Below are 20,191 nucleotides of genomic sequence, written 5' to 3' on the forward strand. Positions count from 1 at the left end.
GTGAAATCTGGATCCCAAATTATAATCTATATAGATGTGACAGTAATTAGGTCAAGTGGAAGAGCAGGTCTGTTTATTAAAGAGGAACTGGCATGCACAGAGCTCCTGAACTCGAGGTGACCAATGAGGTGGTAGAGGTACAGTACTTGGAATGAAGGTAGAAAATATAAATCTAATTATTATTCTAATATACAAACCACCAGATGCAACAGTTGAGGAATTCACTGAGCAGATCCACAAAATAGAAAATATCCTTGATAACCTAGCAAACCCAGTACCAGATATTATCTTCCTTGGAGACTTCAATCTACATAGTTTAAAATGGAGAATAGTAAACAATAACATTATAGCAGTAAATCAACCTGGAAATAATCAACCACAGGTCAGAGAACTACTGAGATTCTGAGACAAATTCTCGCTCAATCAGCAGATTACAGAACCAAACTAGGACCAAAAACACGCTGGACCTGATATTCACGAACAATGATGAGCTAATCAGAGACATTACCGTCTCAGACACTACGTACTCGAACCACAAGCTCATTGAAGTGCAAACTAACATTAATAATGGTAGTAGGTCCAAGAGAAACAACAAGCGAGAAGGGCTATTCAATAAATTCAATTTTAATGATAAAAGGATGGACTGAGAGAAAATAAACAGGGAACTTGCAAACATTCAATGGGAAAATGTTCTAAGTAATAAAAATCCTACATAAGGAATAGAAAAACTGACTTCTGAAGCATATGAAGCCTGTCTTAAACATGATCCTTTGAGGAAAGCCAGAAGGAGGTCCAACATAGAACGCAGACGACACTATAAAAGTAGAAAAAATTAACGGAAATGTTTGAGCAGACACTACTTTCCATACAAAGAAGGAATAATTAAAACAGGGAGATTGAAATTGAACAGAGACTGAAGCATTCATATCAGATTGAAGAAAGGCAACAAGAACAGAAAGCAATTCAAGAAATAAAGAAAATCCAAAATATTTCTTCACATATGCGAAATCAAAAGCAAAAACCACTGCCTATTTGTACTAGTGAAGTATCATACACTGAGGATGACACAGAAATTAGTGAAATACTAAAAAAGCAGTATGAGGACATGTTTAGCACTTCGATATATAGCATGAAAGTGGAAGATCCAGACAACTTCTTTATGCGTGATATCCAAACCCCTGTAAATATAGCTGATATAAACACGAGCATGGCAGATTTTGAAAGAGAAATTGACAGTATGCCCATGCATTCAGCCCCAGATCCAGACTCATGGAATTCAATATTTATAAAGAAATGCAAATAGCTAGTAGCACAGGCACTTAGTATAGTGTGGAGGAAGAGCTTGGTCACAGGAGAGATACCAGATGTGCTTAAAGCAGCAGACATAGCTCCTCTACACAAGGGAGGAAGCAAAGCATTGGCAAAGAATTATAGACCAGTTGCACTAACATCCCACATAATAAAAGTATTTGAGAGAGTGATCAGGAGTCAGGTCACTAGTTTCATGGAAACCAATGACCTCCACAATCTAGGCCAACATGGATTTAGAGTGGAAGCTCATGCCTCACAGCTACTTGACCACTACGACAAAATCACCGAGTCATTAGAAGAAAAACAGAATGCAGATGTGGTATACACGGATTTTGCAAAGGCATTAAATAAATGGGATCATAGCACACAAAACGAGATCAATGGGTAAAACTGGTAAGGTAGGATGCTGGATACTCGGTTTTCTGTCAAACGGAACACAAAGAGTAACAGTTAACCATATAAAATAGTCCAAGTGCAGTTAAAAGGTCTGTACCTCAAGGTACATTCCTTGCACCACTGTTTTTCCTTATTCTCATATCAGGTATAAACTCAAATACAAGGCACAGCTTCATATCATCCTTTGCAGATGAAACAAAAATCAGCATGAAAATTACCTCTGCTAAAGACATTGAAACACTACAAGCAGATATTAATAAAGTTTTCGACTGGGCAGCAGAAAATAACATGATATTTAACAGTGATCAATTCCAGGTACTCAGGTATGGTAAAAATGAGAACCTTAAACATAATACAGAGTACAAAACACAATCAAATTTGCCCATAGTAGGAAAACAACATGTAAAGAATTTGGGAATAATGATGTCTGACGACCTAACGTTTAGGGGGAGCATAACCAAGCAAATATTACATCAGCCAGAAAAATGATAGGATGGATTATGAGAACTTTCAAATCCAGGGATCCCATCACAATGGTTGTACTCTTCAAATCACTAGTGTTGTCCTGTCTTGAGCTCAGTACTCGCTTCCCCCTTCAGAGCAGGAGATTGCTGAAATAGAGGGAGTACAGAGAACATATAAGGCATTCATAGACACGATAAAGCACCTAAATTATTGGGATCGTCTCAGAGCTCTCCAAATGTACTCGTTAGAAAGAAGACGAGAGAATTTAAAATAATATACATGTAAAAAACACTGGAGGGCCAGGTCCCAAATGTACACAGTAAAATATCAACATGCTGGAGTGAACGATATGGAAGAAAATGCAGAATAGAACTAGTGAAGACCAGGGGTGCCATACGCACAACCAGAGAACACTGTATAAACATCGGAGGTTCACTTTCGTTCAACATCCTCCCAGCTAACATAAGAAATATTGCTGGAGCAACCGTGGACATCTTCAAGAGAAAACTAGATAGTTTTCTCCAAGGAGTGCCAGACCAACCGGGCTGTGGTGGGTATATGGGCCTGCGGGCCGCTCCAAGCAACAGCCTGGTGGACCAAACTCTCACGAGTCAAGCCTGGCCTCGGGCCAGGTTTGGGGAGTAGAACTCCCAAAGCCTCATCAAGCAGGTCTTTGATCTTGTTTTAACTCACTCATTCTGGCATAGCATGAACTAAAACATCTCGAGAAAGACCGGATTTGTCCCAATGTGTGTGTGACAGAAGTGTGTTGCCACTGAGGAGCATCTGGATTTGTGGGGAAGTACTGTGCTCACCCAATTGCATTCACCCATTTGTGAATTGAGTCCAGCTCCTGGGTTCTCTCTCAATCGAGAATTGACCATTTTAACCCTCTCCGATACATTTTGCTCTGCAGTACAGTATTTAAATTTGTGTATGCAGTGTTTCTTCACTACTAAAAATACTATTAATATTAATAAGGCAAAGAATAAGTCACAGTACCATGGCTGAAAATAATAATACACAGTGAAATGTAAGGAAAGTCACAACATTTTGGTCCATCCTGGAGCCTTATTAAATGTAAGCTGAAAAGCAAAGGAAAGGAAGCCATTGTTAGGCAAGAGAGGTGAGGTGAGGTGAGGTTTAAGTGGAAAACACGAAGCATTAAAATTGGGCTGTAAATAATTTCTGTAATTACTGTACTATACAGTACAGTAGCTAACTCTTTCATACACACATCTGTCCTACATTTTTATTTATTTTTACACAGGTTGAGTAATGTTTTTACACTTTTTTCTTAAGTCACTGTGCCCAGTTTTCTTACTTTTCAATTTTGTGTCAACAGAATCCACTTCTATTTATTACTTTGACAACTCTTGCCACATCGTTATTCGACCAAGCACTTCCTCTCACTCTCCAGTGGGTTTGTGCAATGTCACAAACCTACTTTGCATTCTTAATCAAATGGCCATTTTTTATTGCATGATTTCAACACTTCATAAAGTCTCATTGGTTCGTTGTCTCTTGTTCCAAGATCTCGTATCATCTTTCCATTTGTGCTCATAGCCTGCAGCTCTCTCTATCTTACCTTTCACTATTTAACATTTCATGGTCACATGATGACACGATCCTCTAAATGCCACCCATTCTCATTTAACTTGGCCCCCAGCCCTGGGCTGGGACCCTTGGATCGAGGGATCAGGGGTCGAGCCTGACCCCAGGCTGGGCTCAGGGGAGTAAAATAACTCCTGAAACCCCTCTCTAGGTATGCTCCTGGTAACCTGTTCCTTTCAACAAGTGGGATTCTGGAGTGTTTCAAGCGTTCAGTGTTCGATATATATATATATGAATGAGTTTGGGTGGATGTACATAGGAGCTACAGTACTTCATACTAGCCAATAGGCCTTAGACTATTGCTTTAATATGGTAAATGCAGGCTTTTACAAGGAACTTAGTAAAGCAGGGTTTAAGAATATTGGGATAAAAACTTCAATATAATTATGATGGTTATTAATAACAAATAGCAGGTCATTAGCAATCAAATTTTTTTCTTTCTTTGTATTCATCAGTTATTTTTTCTGTGAAAATTTAAACAAAAATACTTTATCAGTGAAGTACTAGTTTGTACAGTACTGTATATATATTATTGACTATGGGTATGAGAGCATGCAGGTGTTACAACATGGTGGTGTTTTATTTTGCAGGATCCGCTAAATCCTCAAGAAACTGTTATTGTGATACGTTCATTAGTTCCTGGGGGAGTAGCTGAAAAGGATGGCCGTCTGATTCCCGGTGACCGTCTGGTTGCTGTTAATGGCACCAATCTTGAAAATGCAACTCTAGATCAAGCTGTGGCAGCCCTCAAGGGAGCTCCTAAGGGCATTGTGTCAATTGCCGTTGCCAAACCAATCAGCGTTCTGGAGTCAACTGGCCAGGTGAGTAGTGCCATGGGTCCTGTAGAGGGTAATGATGGCAACAGTTCGCAAACAATGATTGAGAATTCAGGGTTGCTTGGAGTGTCTCCAGGAAGTTCTGCACTTGTCAAATCTGAGAGCTTCTAAGGCATGTTCCTGCTGGACCGTTTTAGTTAATCCTTGCTTATTTAGACCGTGACCAAAAATAATGATTGAAGTCTTCCTGATTCTTCGTGAATTGTAGCATAATAATTTTGGGATTCTCATTGGCACATACTGTTGAGCTTTTGTATAATATTCACAAAGAGACGTAATTAACAAGGATTAACTCACTGCGGGGGGCCTTAACATTTTGATGTTAATGGAAAGGACCACAGTTGGTACAAGCGTAAAAGTCATTCATCATATTGTATTTTGGCAATGAAATAATATGAGTGTAACTAATGGGGGTCTTTTTGGAGATGGTCCATCATGTGCCCTCTCTGTTTTTGCATTGCTTTTCTTCTTTAAATTTAATACCCAGTCTGTTTATTTGTGATCGGTTGGTTTTATGTTGTGGTTGGGCAAAGTCTTGATTGTTTCATATGTCTATCATGAGCTGACAGCAAAGCCTATGGCTGTTATGGGCTGAAGCTATAGCCTATGACTGTCAAAAGTGGAAGTCATATGGCTGCCAAAATCATAAGTCATATGGCTGTTAAAAATGCCAGCCATATGCATAAGGCATAGACATCTGCTATGCCTTGATTAGGCATTTGTGACTCAAAGTTTACATACCAGCTATTATTTACTCACTAATGTCTCTTTAAATCATGCTTATTATTTGCGCTCCGTACTGGATGGCTTGGCACTCTCAATTGTTATCTGCTTAATATATGACACTCACAATTAAACCATAAGCTTTTGAAATGATATTTGTTTTTAAATAGGAAATTGATTCCTAGTTTACTTTGGAATTGAGGGATTATTATTTTTAACACAAATATTGGATGCATATACACATGCATGTGTGCACACATCCATACACACACACACACACACACACACACACACACACACACACACACACACACACACGCACGCACGCACACGCGCATAGAATCATGCACACACAGACCAACAGTGAGTGGTAGTGTCCACAGTAGTAAACTCGAGGAGGTTGGGTGCACTGTATAACTACGGGAAATGTTACCACTAGAGTAGTTACGGTAAAACGCTTCAGAAAGATGGATACTTCAAGCATAGCTTTCTTAATGTAGACAAATCCTAACAAATGAGTAATAACACACATACTCGGTACCATACATACTGGACACGCATTCACACATGTTGTATATCCATGCACATACTTTACTGCTTTCATATATGTTTAAAGTATCATTTTCTTATGATTTAAATACAATTCTTCCATACTAGTATTAATAAATAATTTTCAGACAGGAGGAATTAGAGGATCACGGACAAAATGCTAATAAAGACACTCTTGCCCAAACCAGAGTAATAAGCAGCTAGGATTTTTGACAAATTAGTTACTAACACTTGGCTCTATAATAAATGCAGAGGCAACTAAAAAAATTCTGATCTAAATTCTATATTGTAGAATACTGAAAAATCCAGAAAGATTTTGCTACTGGCACCAACATTTTTGTATTTCTAGGGTTTCTGTAATATTAAGGTCCGAGTTTTCGAGGTTCTTCTGCATATAATTCATGTGTGACATGTAGGTAATCCAGGTGGGGGTATGGAAGTTACTTCAGCTATCTTATAATACCTGAACATCTTGGCTATCTTGCGTACACTCACATTCACACGAGCTTTTATAGAAACACTCATGCCTATACACTCGCATCTCAAAACTATAAAACAGGTGTACTGTATATGGAAATACATTAAATTTCTTTGTTTTTTTTATTTTTATTTTTTATTGTTTTACATTAGTTTTACAGTATGCTATTCAGTCTTCTTTTGAGTGCATCCTATTTCTTCAAAATGTTTAAATTTGCATTGGGAAATTGATTGAAAAATTTTATATGATCCATGGATAACACTTCTGTACTTTTGAACATAAATCATTCAATATTATTTTTGTGATAACTAGATAATTAAAAAAAAATTAATATGAAAATTAAAAAAAAATAAAAACTCACATTTCTTCCATCATTATGAATTTTAATTATCATGTGGGTTTTTCTTTTTTATTGACGCCACTGAAATTGCGGGCAGGTTTGAAACTCGGTAATTAAATAAAAGTATGAAGTCTGAGACTGTCATAAATAAGCATTAAGAACTTGTGCTTATGTCTGTATGAAGGCCAATAAAAATCAGACCAAATTTCAGCTTGCAAAGAATTTTGTATTGCAATTAAATGGTTTAGACAGATGTAGCTGGTATGTATTACATTAGAAAGGTCCAGGTGGAATCATCAGATAGGGGTATGGTTTGAATTGCTGTGATTTGCTCTTATCTGGATCCGTTTTGCCGGTTTTTATTGCAAGTGCAGCACCGTAGTCAATACACTTGATTTGATAGATTGAACCAGCATATTGATATTAGAGGCTGGTGAGTCAGTGTAAAAAATTAATACAGTTAGCTATGCATAAAATACTGAACATCTGGTTAATGAGTTAATTTGGATTTCAGTATTTACCTACCTGCTAAATAATTGATATGACTGAGATGTCACTTTTTCTTGAAAAACAATGGTTAGTATGGAAATTGTTTGAGTAAGTGTAAGTTTGTGTGTGCAGCCTGCTCTGGAAGTAAGTCCAATGGAACTATGGGTCCAATATCTGACCATGATAAATTACCTATTTGATTGCATTTGTATATATTGCACTAGAAGACCATATAAGTTTATGAGGCCAAGCATGGTACTGGAAACCTTTGTATTCTGTCTTTAGAAATTGTTTGTGTCCTTTTGTAGCCCTTTCTCTAGTTTTTTTGCTTTTGGATTTACTGTATACTTCCCTCTCAGTCTGGCTGCATGTGTGAAGGTGTTAATTGAACAGGTTACAAGAACTTATGCAATAAGAATTATTCCTATTGAAATCTGATTACTTAATGACATGTTCTCGGTTACTACGTCCACCACCTGAGAGGACCATATGGAGCGGAATGTTTCTTTCTCGATAACTATTGGGTGCAGCGGAGGACTTATTTCTTCATTTATTTTTTTAGATTTGGTAAACAATAGCATATATTGATGCTCCGTATCATGTTGAATTGTATTTATTCTTCACAATGTGTTCACATTTGAATTGTAAGTAGATATTCTTGAATTGAGATATTCTATATAATTACATAAAGATATTTTGATATTGTAATGTGCATGAATTGAGTCATAAGGTAAGTTTTATCCTTGCTTAACAAATTTTATTATTGTGCATCCAAAAATCATTTATGGAATCTCGTTAGTATGAATGAAAATTTATCCAGTGTGAATCTTACTGGATGTGCGAATTACTTGCCCCTAGGAATTAATCAGAATGTTGTCCATTTATTGTTTTGTGTAAATGAAGAGTTGTCTATTAAATAATGAAGGACTTAAGTCCTATGTCCTTTGGCATGTTATGTTCTCAATACAAAAAATATGATTATTATTGGGGAAAAATCTGATTATAAACATTTCAAAATTTTTTACGTTCTGCTCTGTACGAAACTGTTGCTTGACTGATTATACTGTTGATTAATAAATTTGTAAAATACTTTTTTTTTCAATCTTATACTTCCTGAACCATCTGTCTACAAGGAGTTCACATACACATTGGTGTGTGATGAATTAGAAATAATCAGATATTTAAAAAACATTTACCTTACTTTTTCCAGTATGCAGTGCTATGTTTTAGAATACAGTACTACATTTAGTATACCCTATTTCATAATACAGTACTCATTCAGTATTAGTGCTGTATTTCAGAATACAGTACAGTACTGCTATGATTCAATTTTCAGTGCTGTATGTCAGAATACACTACTGCAATCAGTATAAAGTACTGTATTTCAGGATACAGTGTTGCATTCAGTATACAATGTTGTATATCAGTATATCATAAAGAATTGTTGTAGAAAATAAAACAAACGATGTTTGGGGAATATGTACTGTATTTTCATATCTTACATGCATTATATTGTAGTCCTCTCATCCACATCTGAAAAAAATACAAAAAATATATAAGTAATTTTTTATTTTAAGGTTTCTGACATTTGATCTAAAATATTTATAGATTTAAATATGAAAGGAAATTTTATTAGAAACTAAAATGATAGAAAAAAATGACTATACAAAAAAATTAAAGCTTTCTTAAATTCTTTAAATTCTTTAAATTATTTTATTTATATAAATTGAATAGTTCTACAATTTTGAAAGATATATGGAAAGGTGTAAATGTAAATTATATATGAGGGAGTGTAAAATTAACACCTTACTGTGTAGTAGGAGACAATATATTGGACATTTGCCCCCAATTTCTGAATACAGGAGAGCTTCAATTCAAATTAATCATGTCCTGAAATTGAATTGACTGACTTGCACTTACGAGCTAAAGTGGATTAAAGCTTACCGACAACAAGCATAAGTGATGAGAAATTGTACTCGCCTAGCTGTACTCACCTAGTTGTGCTTGCGGGGGTTGAGCTCTGGCTCTTTGGTCCTGCCTCTCAACTGTCAATCAACAGGTGTACAGGTTCCTGAGCCTACTGGGCTCTATCATATCTACACTTGAAACTGTGTATGGAGTCAGCCTCCACCACATTGCTTCCTAATGCATTCCATTTGTCAACCACTCTGACACTACAAAAATTCTTTCTAATATCTCTGTGGCTCATTTGGGCACTCAAGTTTCCACCTGTGTCCCCTAGTGCATGTGCCCCTTGTGTTAAATAGCCTGTCTTTATCAACCCTGTCGATTGTCTGCCCTTCTTGGCGTGTATATTGTTAGACAATGAGCATTTATCATTCGTATTATTATGAACTAGTTTTTTTTTACTATTAATCATGCAGAACACATGCTATTGAAGACTGAGTCAGACAGTATAAAGTAGGTGGTTGGATAGTTCAAACCAAATTTGACTATGGTGCTCATTTTCAGAGATGATTTAGTTATTTAATAATGTGCTCTTAAGAGCAATGAGCAATTTGCGTTTGTAAATTGTTTAGGTTCACGTTACTTTCAAAATGATATTCCAGTCAAATGAATCCAATTAAATATAAGCTGACCATCAGTTAAACTTTATTTAGTTTTATTGATTCTTGTCAAATTATATTTGAATGAACAGTAAGTTACAAGTAAAAGATAATTACAATACCATAAATGAGTATGAGCACTGTATAAAAATCCAGTATAATATTTTTGTTTAATATACAGTAATGTATTTCCTGATAAATTTACAGGTTTTATTGCATGAAAGGGATGAGAAATATGCCAAATATAACTTAGAAGGGTGTAGTATAAATAATCTTTATTTCATCATAATGTTTGAATTTATTCATATAACCTGATAGAGAAGAGGTTTTCATTTGTCTTGTTTTGGAAAAAGTGTGTAACATAAAACAAGTAAATTTTCGTACCTGACAAAAATGCGTGGACTTTATTGTTATTTTATGCATATGTAATTTGTTCTTAGGAAGGAGATAGTGTGGAAAATACTTGCTGTGACATAAGTATTTGTTCTGTTTTTACTTCAGCTTTCAACTTGAGCAGTTCATATATAATTCATTCCTACATATAATTAAGGAATGTCAGTTTGATGTTGACTATGATGCAAATGTTGGAAGTGATATAATTACTGGGTATATCTGACTTTTTAAAGTTTATTAATCAGTATTTTTCCAGTGTACTATAGTATATTATAAATTTTGTCTTATCAGAAAGAAATGGAAAAAATGTTACATGAAGACACTTTGCAATATTAGCATTTATTTGACAATATTTTACTGAAGTGTAAGCCTTATTGACTGTAGTCAGTTGTTAAACTTACCCAGTTTAATTGAAGTGTAAGACTCTTAATATTTTCTCAGGAGTGACTCATATCAAGTTAAGTACAAATAGGAACTTTTCAAACTTGAGGTGCTGCAGGTAATGTTTTTGAACAGCATATTTTTGAAGTTAAATAAAATATTTATTTAATCCTTGATAAAAATATATGGAAATAAGTTTACAATACTTGATATAGTATTTATCTGCATATATCTCAATGAAAAGAAATAGATCCATTAATGTTCTTTTCTGGGTTTCTAACTCCTGTTACAAAGAAGAAAAGTATTAAAATTTAAAACTTAAGTTTCTTAGCCACGAATAATTGTTTTTCTTTGGGCCTGACAAAAGGGTAATTATAGTCTGGTTACTTTCTAGTTCATGGATTGATTTTCAGGCTGTACACGTAGCAGTAATTTATTGTAGTGATTGTAGACAATTGTATGATAATATTAAAGTGTAACAAAAGTATTAGAATTCAGCTCATTTTGACAGGGTGTAATTATGTTAATCAACTACTGAATGGGTTGTTACTGAAGAACTAAAAAAAAATAAAGTTCACTAGTGTACAGGTGCAAGATCTATAAGAAATATCATCAAATTAATTACAGAATGTTGAGATTCAAAATGCCAATGATTATATAGTGTGTAGTGGCAAATACTTCAATGAAATGAACGGAGAGCTTCAGGTCTGATTAATGTTGTGTAATTTATAGTCCAACCAAAAAGAAAGGAAGAAAGGAAGAGTGATAATGAAGACGAGACTAAGTAGGTGATATGGAGAAGAGTGTGTGATAGAAAAATGCCCAACACTGATAAACATGGCAACATGGGACTAAATAAATACGATGGTAAAAATTCGTAAGAGGGTTGTGAAACGGCAATACACTACTATCGTTAACGATATCAAGGATAAGATAAAAGGGCTTGAAGGCGTTTTAAAACAGAAGCAAGTGAGGAAGCTAGGAAGGATGCGAATATTGTTAAGGATATTGAGAAACTCATGATTGGAATAAAGAAACTAGTGGAATTTTGCAAGGGGGGTACCTGACAGGAAACAGGAGAAATCCAGCTGAATGGAAGTGAATAGCAGGGTCCCCCAAGAATTAGCCCTAACCCTGTCACCATTCTTAATCTGAATAAATAACCTACTTAAGTGTGTACATTTGAACATAACCATGTTTACAGATAACACAAAATTAATGAGGTGAATAAAAAATTGAGGACTATAGTGTGCTGCCTGAAGACCTTGACAAACTCCAGCAGTAGACAGACTTGTGGCTGTGAGGGTTCAACTCAATCAAGTGTAAGGTAATGAATATGAGAAACAGTGTAAGAAGACCAGAAGGAATCCTTACCATAAGGGAAGGGCAACTATAAGACCCAGAGAAAAAGGCTTGGAAGTGGACATACTTCCAACACTAACAATAGAGGCACAAATAAACTGGATGATATCTTCAGCACATGGGGAAGCTAGCAAACATGATAACGGTATTTTGGTATCCATACAATAACCACTTATGATACTTTATCTTATCCAGCATATGTTAGACCAGTATAGTTTTGCAATGCACAGCACAGAATAGATTCTGAACAATGTGAAGCATAAGAGAAACTTGAAAGGTACAGACGTCTGCAAGAAGGTTAATACTGTACAGGAGTGTACTTGAATTAAGACATCTGAGTTACGAGGATAGGTAAAGAGTACTCAACCTAATAGGTCAGAGGAGAGATGGACCATATGAGAGATGATTGCAGCACACAAAATACATAGGGAAATAAGACATTGTTGATAAGAAAACCTATTTAAAATAAGAGGAAACAGGACATAAGCACATTGGTGGAAGTTGGAAGCCCCAGTGATTCATAACAACATAAGGAAGCATGGTACATGTACTCTACAGATATGCAACAAGTGGAATGCAGTGAATGAAGATGTCATAAATTTAAAAACAAATATGACAGAAAACAAACATAAAGTGCTTTAGAAATCCATGTTATTGCCCAGTGTCACTAATAGGTAAACACTACACATCGTAATTTAAAATATTTTCCCTGCAAATGTGTGTGATATTGTGAAAATTCTGTTTTAAGTCTGAAAGTTGAGTTTTTGTTTTGATAGTTGGGTATTTAGTTCCCTCCCTTACCATTCAGAGGAGGTCACTCAGCCTCTAAATCCTGCCATCATTTCTCGCTTGGTCAACCACAAACGACTCCAGCCAGGTCGGTCATTAGCTTGAGGCAAACTTATACATCCTGTCTCTTAACTTTATAGAAAGTTCACTATTAATGTTTTCCTCTCCCCAAGATGCCACATCCCGGGTTCTGAAAGTTTGATAAATCAAACTTTTAATTTGTAATGTACAGTATGTGAATAGATAGGAAAGGGCATTTTGATTTTTAAGAATACCTGTACTGGTAATATTGGTTGCATTGTTAGATATGCCTGGCATTGGGACCAGGTGGAATGCAAGTACACTACAGTACAGCAGTACAATATAAAACAAGGATTCTTACACAGTAGTTTACTATAATTTATATTTATGCTATGAAAGAAATTACAATGAAGCTTTGCAATGAAATTAATCTGTAAAATTAACTTAATCAAAAAACGGCTTATTAGTAACGTAATCAAACTCAAACAAAATCTTTACTACTACAGTACTACTATTGTGTTCCTATCTACCGTGTGGCTACTTTGTTGTGGTTCCGGGGAATAACATCTTCACAGCTCAGTTTCTGACCAGGCCTCCTGGTTGGTCATCTGGTCAATCAGGCTTTTGAACACTTAAATCAAGTTAAATTTTCCTCAAGTTTATAGTCTTAACCTTCCGGAATATTGTTTGGCCATCCAAGAAATTGCAGGATTTCACTTGCAATTTCCTCAATCTTCAGGAACGAATCAAAGTAAAATCTATATGATGATGATGATAGTTTTGTCGGGAACATGACGTCTATGTATATACTGTATACACCAACCTATCCTCCTGTATAGATAGTACTGCACTTATTGTGACGACCATCAATAGTCAGGAATTCATATGTTCTTAGCTTTTAGATATTTGTATACCGACTAGTAAGGAATTCTTTTAAAATGGAGCAAAAACACAAACTTAAATATTCCTAGGCCTAGTATAGCGCGCACATGTACTATATTAGGCCTCAGATATCGTGTATTAGGCCTAAGATGGTTAGGTTAGGGTAGTTTAGTTTGTCAAAGCACGACAAGTAAAAAATAGTTTTCTTGTTTGTCTAACTCAATAGTCAAGATTTCTACAATCTAGTTTTGTTGTACGTCGGTATATATCAACCCGTTCTCGCACTTGCTTATAGTCAATATTGGCTTATTAGATAAGTGTATATGTGACATACTAATTGATTGTAAATATTTTAGTTTACCTTGAAAAGCTTCGTAGAAAACACCAACCTCACCTAACCTTCTTTGTATGTTAAGATAAGCATCTTATTGCTTCTTAATTACAATTATTACTTAACCTATACCATTGATAGGTTAAGTAATAATTGTAAATAAGAAGCAATAAAATGCTTATCTTAACATACTAAGAAGGTTAGGTGAGGTCGGTGTTTTCTATGAAGCTTTTCAAGGTAAATTAAAATATTCACAATCAATTAGTATGTCACATATGCACTTATCTAATAAGTCAATATTGACTGTAAGCAAGTGCGAGAACGGGTTGTATATATACTGTGGTCCTCATCGTTACTATAAGTACCTCCAAAACAGGAGGACGAGCTGTATAAACAATATACAGTATTGTATACTGTATACAAGACCAGTCTTGTATTGAGGTCCCCCAAGATTGAACTACTGACCTTTCCCAGGATGCAACTACACAACAGTTGTCCAACTCTTCCCAAAATATTTGTCTAACCTCCCCAGGTACCTATTTACTGCTAGGTGAACAGGGGCATCAAGGTGAAAGAAACTCTGCCCATTTGTTTGTGCCCCATCCTGGGATCGAGCCCGGGCCCTTAGGTCTGCGACCCCAGAGCGCTATCCACTCAGATGTGAGGCCCCCCCATCCTTGTGTGTGTGTGTGTGTGTGTGTATTCACTTAGTTGTATTCACCTGGTTGTGCTTGTGGGGGTTGAGCTCTGGCTCTTTTGGCCTGCCTCTCAACTGTGTCAACTGATTTTTTACACACACACACACACACACACACACACACACACACACACACACACACACACACACACACACACACACACACACACACACACATACTTTTGTGTGTATGTGTGTGTAAAAAAATCAGTACGCCCCCGGCTTGTAGGGAGCCAGCCAGCCGAGCGGACAGCACGCTGGACACGTGATCCCGGGTTCGATCCCAGGCGCCGGCGAGAAACGATGGGCAGAGTTTCTTTCACCCTATGCCCCTGTTACCTAGCAGTAAATAGGTACCTGGGAGTTAGTCAGCTGTCATGAGCTGCTTCCTGGTGTGTGTGTGTTGGAAAAAAAATAGTAGTAGTAGTAGAAACAGTTGATTGACAGTTGAGAGGCGGGCCAAAAGAGCAGAGCTCAACCCCTGCAAGCACAACTAGGTGAATACATACATATACATGTACACATATATACATACATACATACATTTAATTGAACTACAGAGATATTAGAAAGAACTTTTTTTAGTGTCAGAGTGGTTGACAAATGGAATGCATTAGGAAGTGATGTGGTGGAGGCTGACTCCATACACAGTTTCAAGTGTAGATATGACAGAGCCCAGTAGGCTCGGGAATCTGTACATCAGTTGATCGACGGTTGAAAGGCGGGACCAAAGAGCCAGAGCTCAACCTCCTGCAAGCACAAATAGGCGAGTACACACTCACCCACCCCACCACCCTGGAAGCAGCTCATAGCAGCTGTCTAACTCCCAGGTACAGTACCTATATACTGCTAGGTAACAGGGTCATCATGGTGAAAGAAACTGCCCATTTTGTTTCTGCCATCACCGGGATCAAACCTGGGCCCTAGGATTACAAGTCCAGAGCGCTGTCTACTCAGCTATCAGGCTCAACTGTACTCGCCTAGTTGTGCTTGCGGAGGTTGAGCTTTGGCTCTTTGGTCCCGCCTTTCAACTGTCGATCAACTGATGTACAGATTCCTGAGCCTACTGGGCTCAATCATATCTACATTTGAAACTGTGTATGGAGTCAGCCTCCACCACATCACTTCCTAGTGCATTCCATTTACTAACTTTACATTTACTTTTACATTTACTAAGGGAGCCGGTCGGCCGAGTGGACAGCACGCTGGACTTGTGATCCTGTGGTCCTGGGTTCGATCCCAGGCGCCGGCGAGAAACATTGGACAGAGTTTCTTTCACCCTATGCCTCTGTTACCTAGCAGTAAAATAGGTACCTGGGTGTTAGTCAGCTGTCACGGGCTGCTTCCTGGGGGTGGAGGCCTGGTCGAGGACCGGGCCGCAGGGACACTAAAGCCCCGAAATCATCTCAAGATAACCTAACTACTCTGACACTGAAAAAGTTCTTTCTAATATCTCTGTGGCTCATTTAGGTACTCATCTTCCACCTGTGACCCACCCGTGTATCACCCGTGTTAAATAATCCAGTCTTGTCTACCCTGTCTATTCCCTTGAGAATTTTGTATGTGGTGACCATGTCTCCCCGAGCTCTTCAGTCTTCTAACGACATGAGGTGCAGTTCATGCAGCCGTTCCTCATAACTCGTGTCTCTTAGTTCTGGGACTTGCCTAGTGGCATACCTCTGAACTTTTTCCAGCTTCGTCTTGTGCTTGACAAGGTATGGGCTCCATGCTGGGGCCGCATACTCCAGGATTGGTCTTACATATGTGGTGTACAAGGTTCTGAAGAGTTCCTTACATAGGTTTCTGAAAGCAGTTCTGATGTTAGCCTGCCTCGCATAGGTCGCTGATGTTATTCTTTTGATGTGGGCTTCAGGAGACAGGTTTGGTGTAATACGAACTCCTAGATCTTTCTCTTTGTCCGTTTCGTGAAGGACTTCATCTTCCATTCGATATCCAGTGTCTGGCCTTCTATTTCCTCCTCCTAGTTTCATTACCTTACATTTACTTGTGTTGAACTTTAGTAGCCATTTGTTGCACCATTCCTTCAGTAGCCATTTGTTGCACTATTGCTTCAGTTTGTCTAGGTCATCTTGTAGCCTCATCTATCTTCCTCTGTGTGTGTGTGTGTGTGTGTGTGTGTGTGTGTGTGTGTGAGTGAGCACGCGTGCGTGTAGGGGGCCTCTCCGTAGACATGGGAGGCAGTGTACACCCAGCAGTCCTGGGCTAGGGCATGGGTGTAGACGCCTAGACAGTATATAGTTCCCAGGTGTGGGCGGGGGCGTGTGGCCTTGCACCAGAGCGTGGAGGCTTGTCTTATTTGTGCCGTCATGTGTGGCAACTTCCTCCTTGCTTTTCCCCATCTCTCACAGCCCCCTTTTTCTCCCTCCATTTATTCCTCGCACACACACCTCTTCCCCTATCCTTCTCCACCCCCTATCCTCCACTTCTCTTCCGGTCTAGAAGTCATCGTCTGTCCTCTGAGTCTCACATCGATTATCAATCCTCCCTTGTAACATTTTTTTTTTATTTCAATATCATTCTTCCTTCTGCGTCCTCTGTCTTCCCATTTTCTATATTCCCTCTTTCTCGTTGTTTTTCTCCTCCTGTTTGGCCCTTCCCATTTCTTCCTATTCCTCCATTTCCATGGTGTTCATGCATTAGGTTGGTGCTAATTTCATCCCACCTCTGCCCTACCCTGAAATATTATTTTATTTCCTCTCTCTCGTATCCTCTGTAACCTTTCTCTGTTCCTTTCCCTTCCTCCTCTCTCCTTCTACCCCTCTCCCCTTCTCCAACCTATTTACTATCTTTTCATCATCTCTTACCCCGTGTCTCGGCCTCTACTCCATTCACCCTCATCTGTCCATTTACCGCGCTCTCTCCATCTACCATCGTCTCCCCCCCCCTCTCTTCACCCCCCATTACCCTATCTCTACATCATCTCCCACACCCCTTCTCCATCACTCTACTCTATTTAGTTCCATCTTTCCATCCCCCATTGTCTCTCCTTCCCTTTTCCCTTCTCTTCACCCCAATTACCTCATCTTTCTATCTCCCATCGTCTCTTCTCCACCCATTCCACGTTCTCCACTCCCTCCCCAATCTATCTCCGCATTTTCCCACATCTCTCCTCCACCCATTTTCCCCCCTACCCCCCTACCCCCCCTTCATCCCCCCAGCCCCCCCTCCCTTTCCACCCCCCTTCACATGTCCCCATCCTCCTCCTTGCTTCAGGTGGGAGCATATCCATCCCCTTCCTCTCGTTTAAATGGATTATCTTTCCAAGGCAGCTTTATGGTGCGTGTTCGTCGACTGTTGCAGGATTTCATGTGTGTGTGTCCAGCTAACATGTGCATGATGAATGCCGCCACCGTATCCAGTACCAGTTCATCTCCGTCTGCATAAGTTTTTCTTGATTTTTTCTCTGTTATGCTTTCAACCTCCTCCTGTGTGTTCACATTCTCTTAGTCGTCATCTGGAAAGTACTGTGTGTGTATTTACTGTGTTGCCAGCTTATCAAGCATCAGTTGCCAGCTTACAGCTAGTTGTCAGCTTACTGCCAGTTGCCAGCTTACTGCCAGTTGCAAGTTTACTGCCAGTTGTCAGCTTACTGCCAGTTGTCAGCTTACTGCCTGTTGCCAGCTTACTGCCAGTTGCCAGCTTACTGCCAGTTGCCAGTTTACTGCCAGTTGTCAGCTTACTGCCAGTTGCCAGCTTACTGCCAGTTGTCAGCTTACTGCCAGTTGCCAGCTTACAGCCAGTTGCCAGCTTACTGCCAGTTGCCAGCTTACAGCCAGTTGCCAGCTTACTGCCAGTTGCCAGTTTACTGCCAGTTGCCAGCTTACTGCCAGTTGCCAGCTTACTGCCAGTTGCCAGCTTACAGCCAGTTGCCAGTTTACTGCCAGTTTACAGCCAGTTGCCAGCTTACTGCCAGTTGCCAGTTTACTGCCAGTTGCCAGCTTACTGCCAGTTGCCAGCTTACAGCCAGTTGCCAGCTTACTGCCAGTTGCCAGCTTACTGCCAGTTGCCAGCTTACAGCCAGTTGCCAGTTTACTGCCAGTTGCCAGTTGCCAGCTTACTGCCAGTTACCAGCTTACAGCCAGTTGCCAGCTTACTGCCAGTTGTCAGCTTACTGCCAGTTGTCAGCTTACTGCCAGTTGCCAGCTTACTGCCAGTTGCCAGCTTACAGCCAGTTGCCAGTTTACTGCCAGTTGCCAGTTTACTGCCAGTTGCCAGCTTACTGCCAGTTGCCAGCTTACAGCCAGTTGCCAGCTTACTGCCAGTTGCCAGCTTACAGCCAGTTGTCAGCTTACTGCCAGTTGTCAGCTTACTGCCAGTTGCCAGCTTACTGCCAGTTGTCAGCTTACTGCCAGTTGTCAGCTTACTGCCAGTTGTCAGCTTACTGCCAGTTGTCAGCTTACCAAGCATCAGTTGTCAGCTTACTGCCAGTTGTCAGCTTAATGCCAGTTGCCAGCTTACCAAGCATCAGTTGTCAGCTTACTGCCAGTTGCCAGCTTACTGCCAGTTGCCAGCTTACCAAGCATCAGTTGTCAGCTTACTGCCAGTTGTCAGTTTACTGCCAGTTGCCAGCTTACCAAGCATCAGTTGTCAGCTTACTGCCAGTTGCCAGCTTACTGCCAGTTGCCAGCTTACTGCCAGTTGCCAGCTTACTGCCAGTTGAAAGCTTACTGCCAGTTGCCAGCTTACTGCCAGTTGCCAGCTTACTGCCAGTTGCCAGCTTACTGCCAGTTGCCAGCTTACTGCCAGTTGCCAGCTTACTGCCAGTTGCCAGTTTACTGCCAGTTGCCAGCTTACCAAGCATCAGTTGTCAGTTTACTGCCAGTTGCCAGCTTACTGCCAGTTGTCAGTTTACTGCCAGTTGCCAGCTTACTGCCAGTTGCCAGCTTACTGCCAGTTGCCAGCTTACTGCCAGTTGCCAGCTTACTGCCAGTTGCCAGCTTACTGCCAGTTGTCAGCTTACTGCCAGTTGCCAGCTTACTGCCAGTTGCCAGCTTACCAAGCATCAGTTGCCAGCTTACTCAGCACAATGGCAGTTAATGATGTATTAGTCTTCGGGACCTTGCATTGCATTATTTTTCATATCTTCTATTTACATTATTCTGTATTTTATTTGTAATGTATTCTTGTATTTTCTTATTTTTTGTGTCCCTTAACACCTTACCTGAGGTGGTGGAGAGGTACGTCGTGATCTCGCTAGAAGAGTAGAATTAACCTAACCCATCCTATCCTATCCCATCCTGTCCCATCCTATGCTATCGCATACGACTTGCTAATGGTCCAGGACGGACCGAAACGTCGTCGTTTCTCAATCTTCTGACGTGTAGTTTGGTCATCCTATCCTATCCTTTTTGGGGAAGTATATTATTGTCTCGGTGAACTTAGGTGAACTTAAAGCTGGCCTCGGGCCACATTTCCTCAAGTCAGGTCAGCGACACACCTGGAGGCATTAGTCACATGGATGTTTTCTCAATTGGTTGTTTTAAATAATTTCCTGCTTTGCTTCTGGGAAATGAGGCTCTGCACTGAACGACTGAATGGCAGATGCT

General features: G+C 39.3%; 1 protein-coding gene and 1 long non-coding RNA gene across 4 annotated transcripts in view; one reads left to right on the plus strand and one right to left on the minus strand.

Moving 5' to 3' along the window:
• Positions 1-20,191, plus strand: part of LOC123748468 (multiple PDZ domain protein) — a 1,300,933-nt gene that overhangs the window by 753,107 nt on the left and 527,635 nt on the right. The window contains 1 exon segment of the mRNA XM_069303573.1: positions 4,377-4,607. Coding sequence (XP_069159674.1) covers positions 4,377-4,607 — 231 coding nt within the window.
• Positions 8,668-20,191, minus strand: part of LOC123772665 (uncharacterized) — a 103,500-nt gene continuing 91,976 nt past the window's right edge. For 2 of the 3 annotated variants that reach the window (XR_011222557.1, XR_011222558.1), the window contains exons 4-5: positions 12,706-12,883; positions 8,668-8,734 (exon numbers count right to left, since the gene is read on the minus strand). This is a non-coding gene — a long non-coding RNA (uncharacterized lncRNA). The remainder of the gene's footprint in view (positions 8,735-12,705; positions 12,884-20,191) is intronic. The other variant, XR_011222559.1, reaches the window with a different exon arrangement.

Source organism: Procambarus clarkii, chromosome 50, assembly GCF_040958095.1.
Source record: "Procambarus clarkii isolate CNS0578487 chromosome 50, FALCON_Pclarkii_2.0, whole genome shotgun sequence".
Taxonomy (NCBI): Eukaryota; Metazoa; Arthropoda; class Malacostraca; order Decapoda; family Cambaridae; genus Procambarus; species Procambarus clarkii.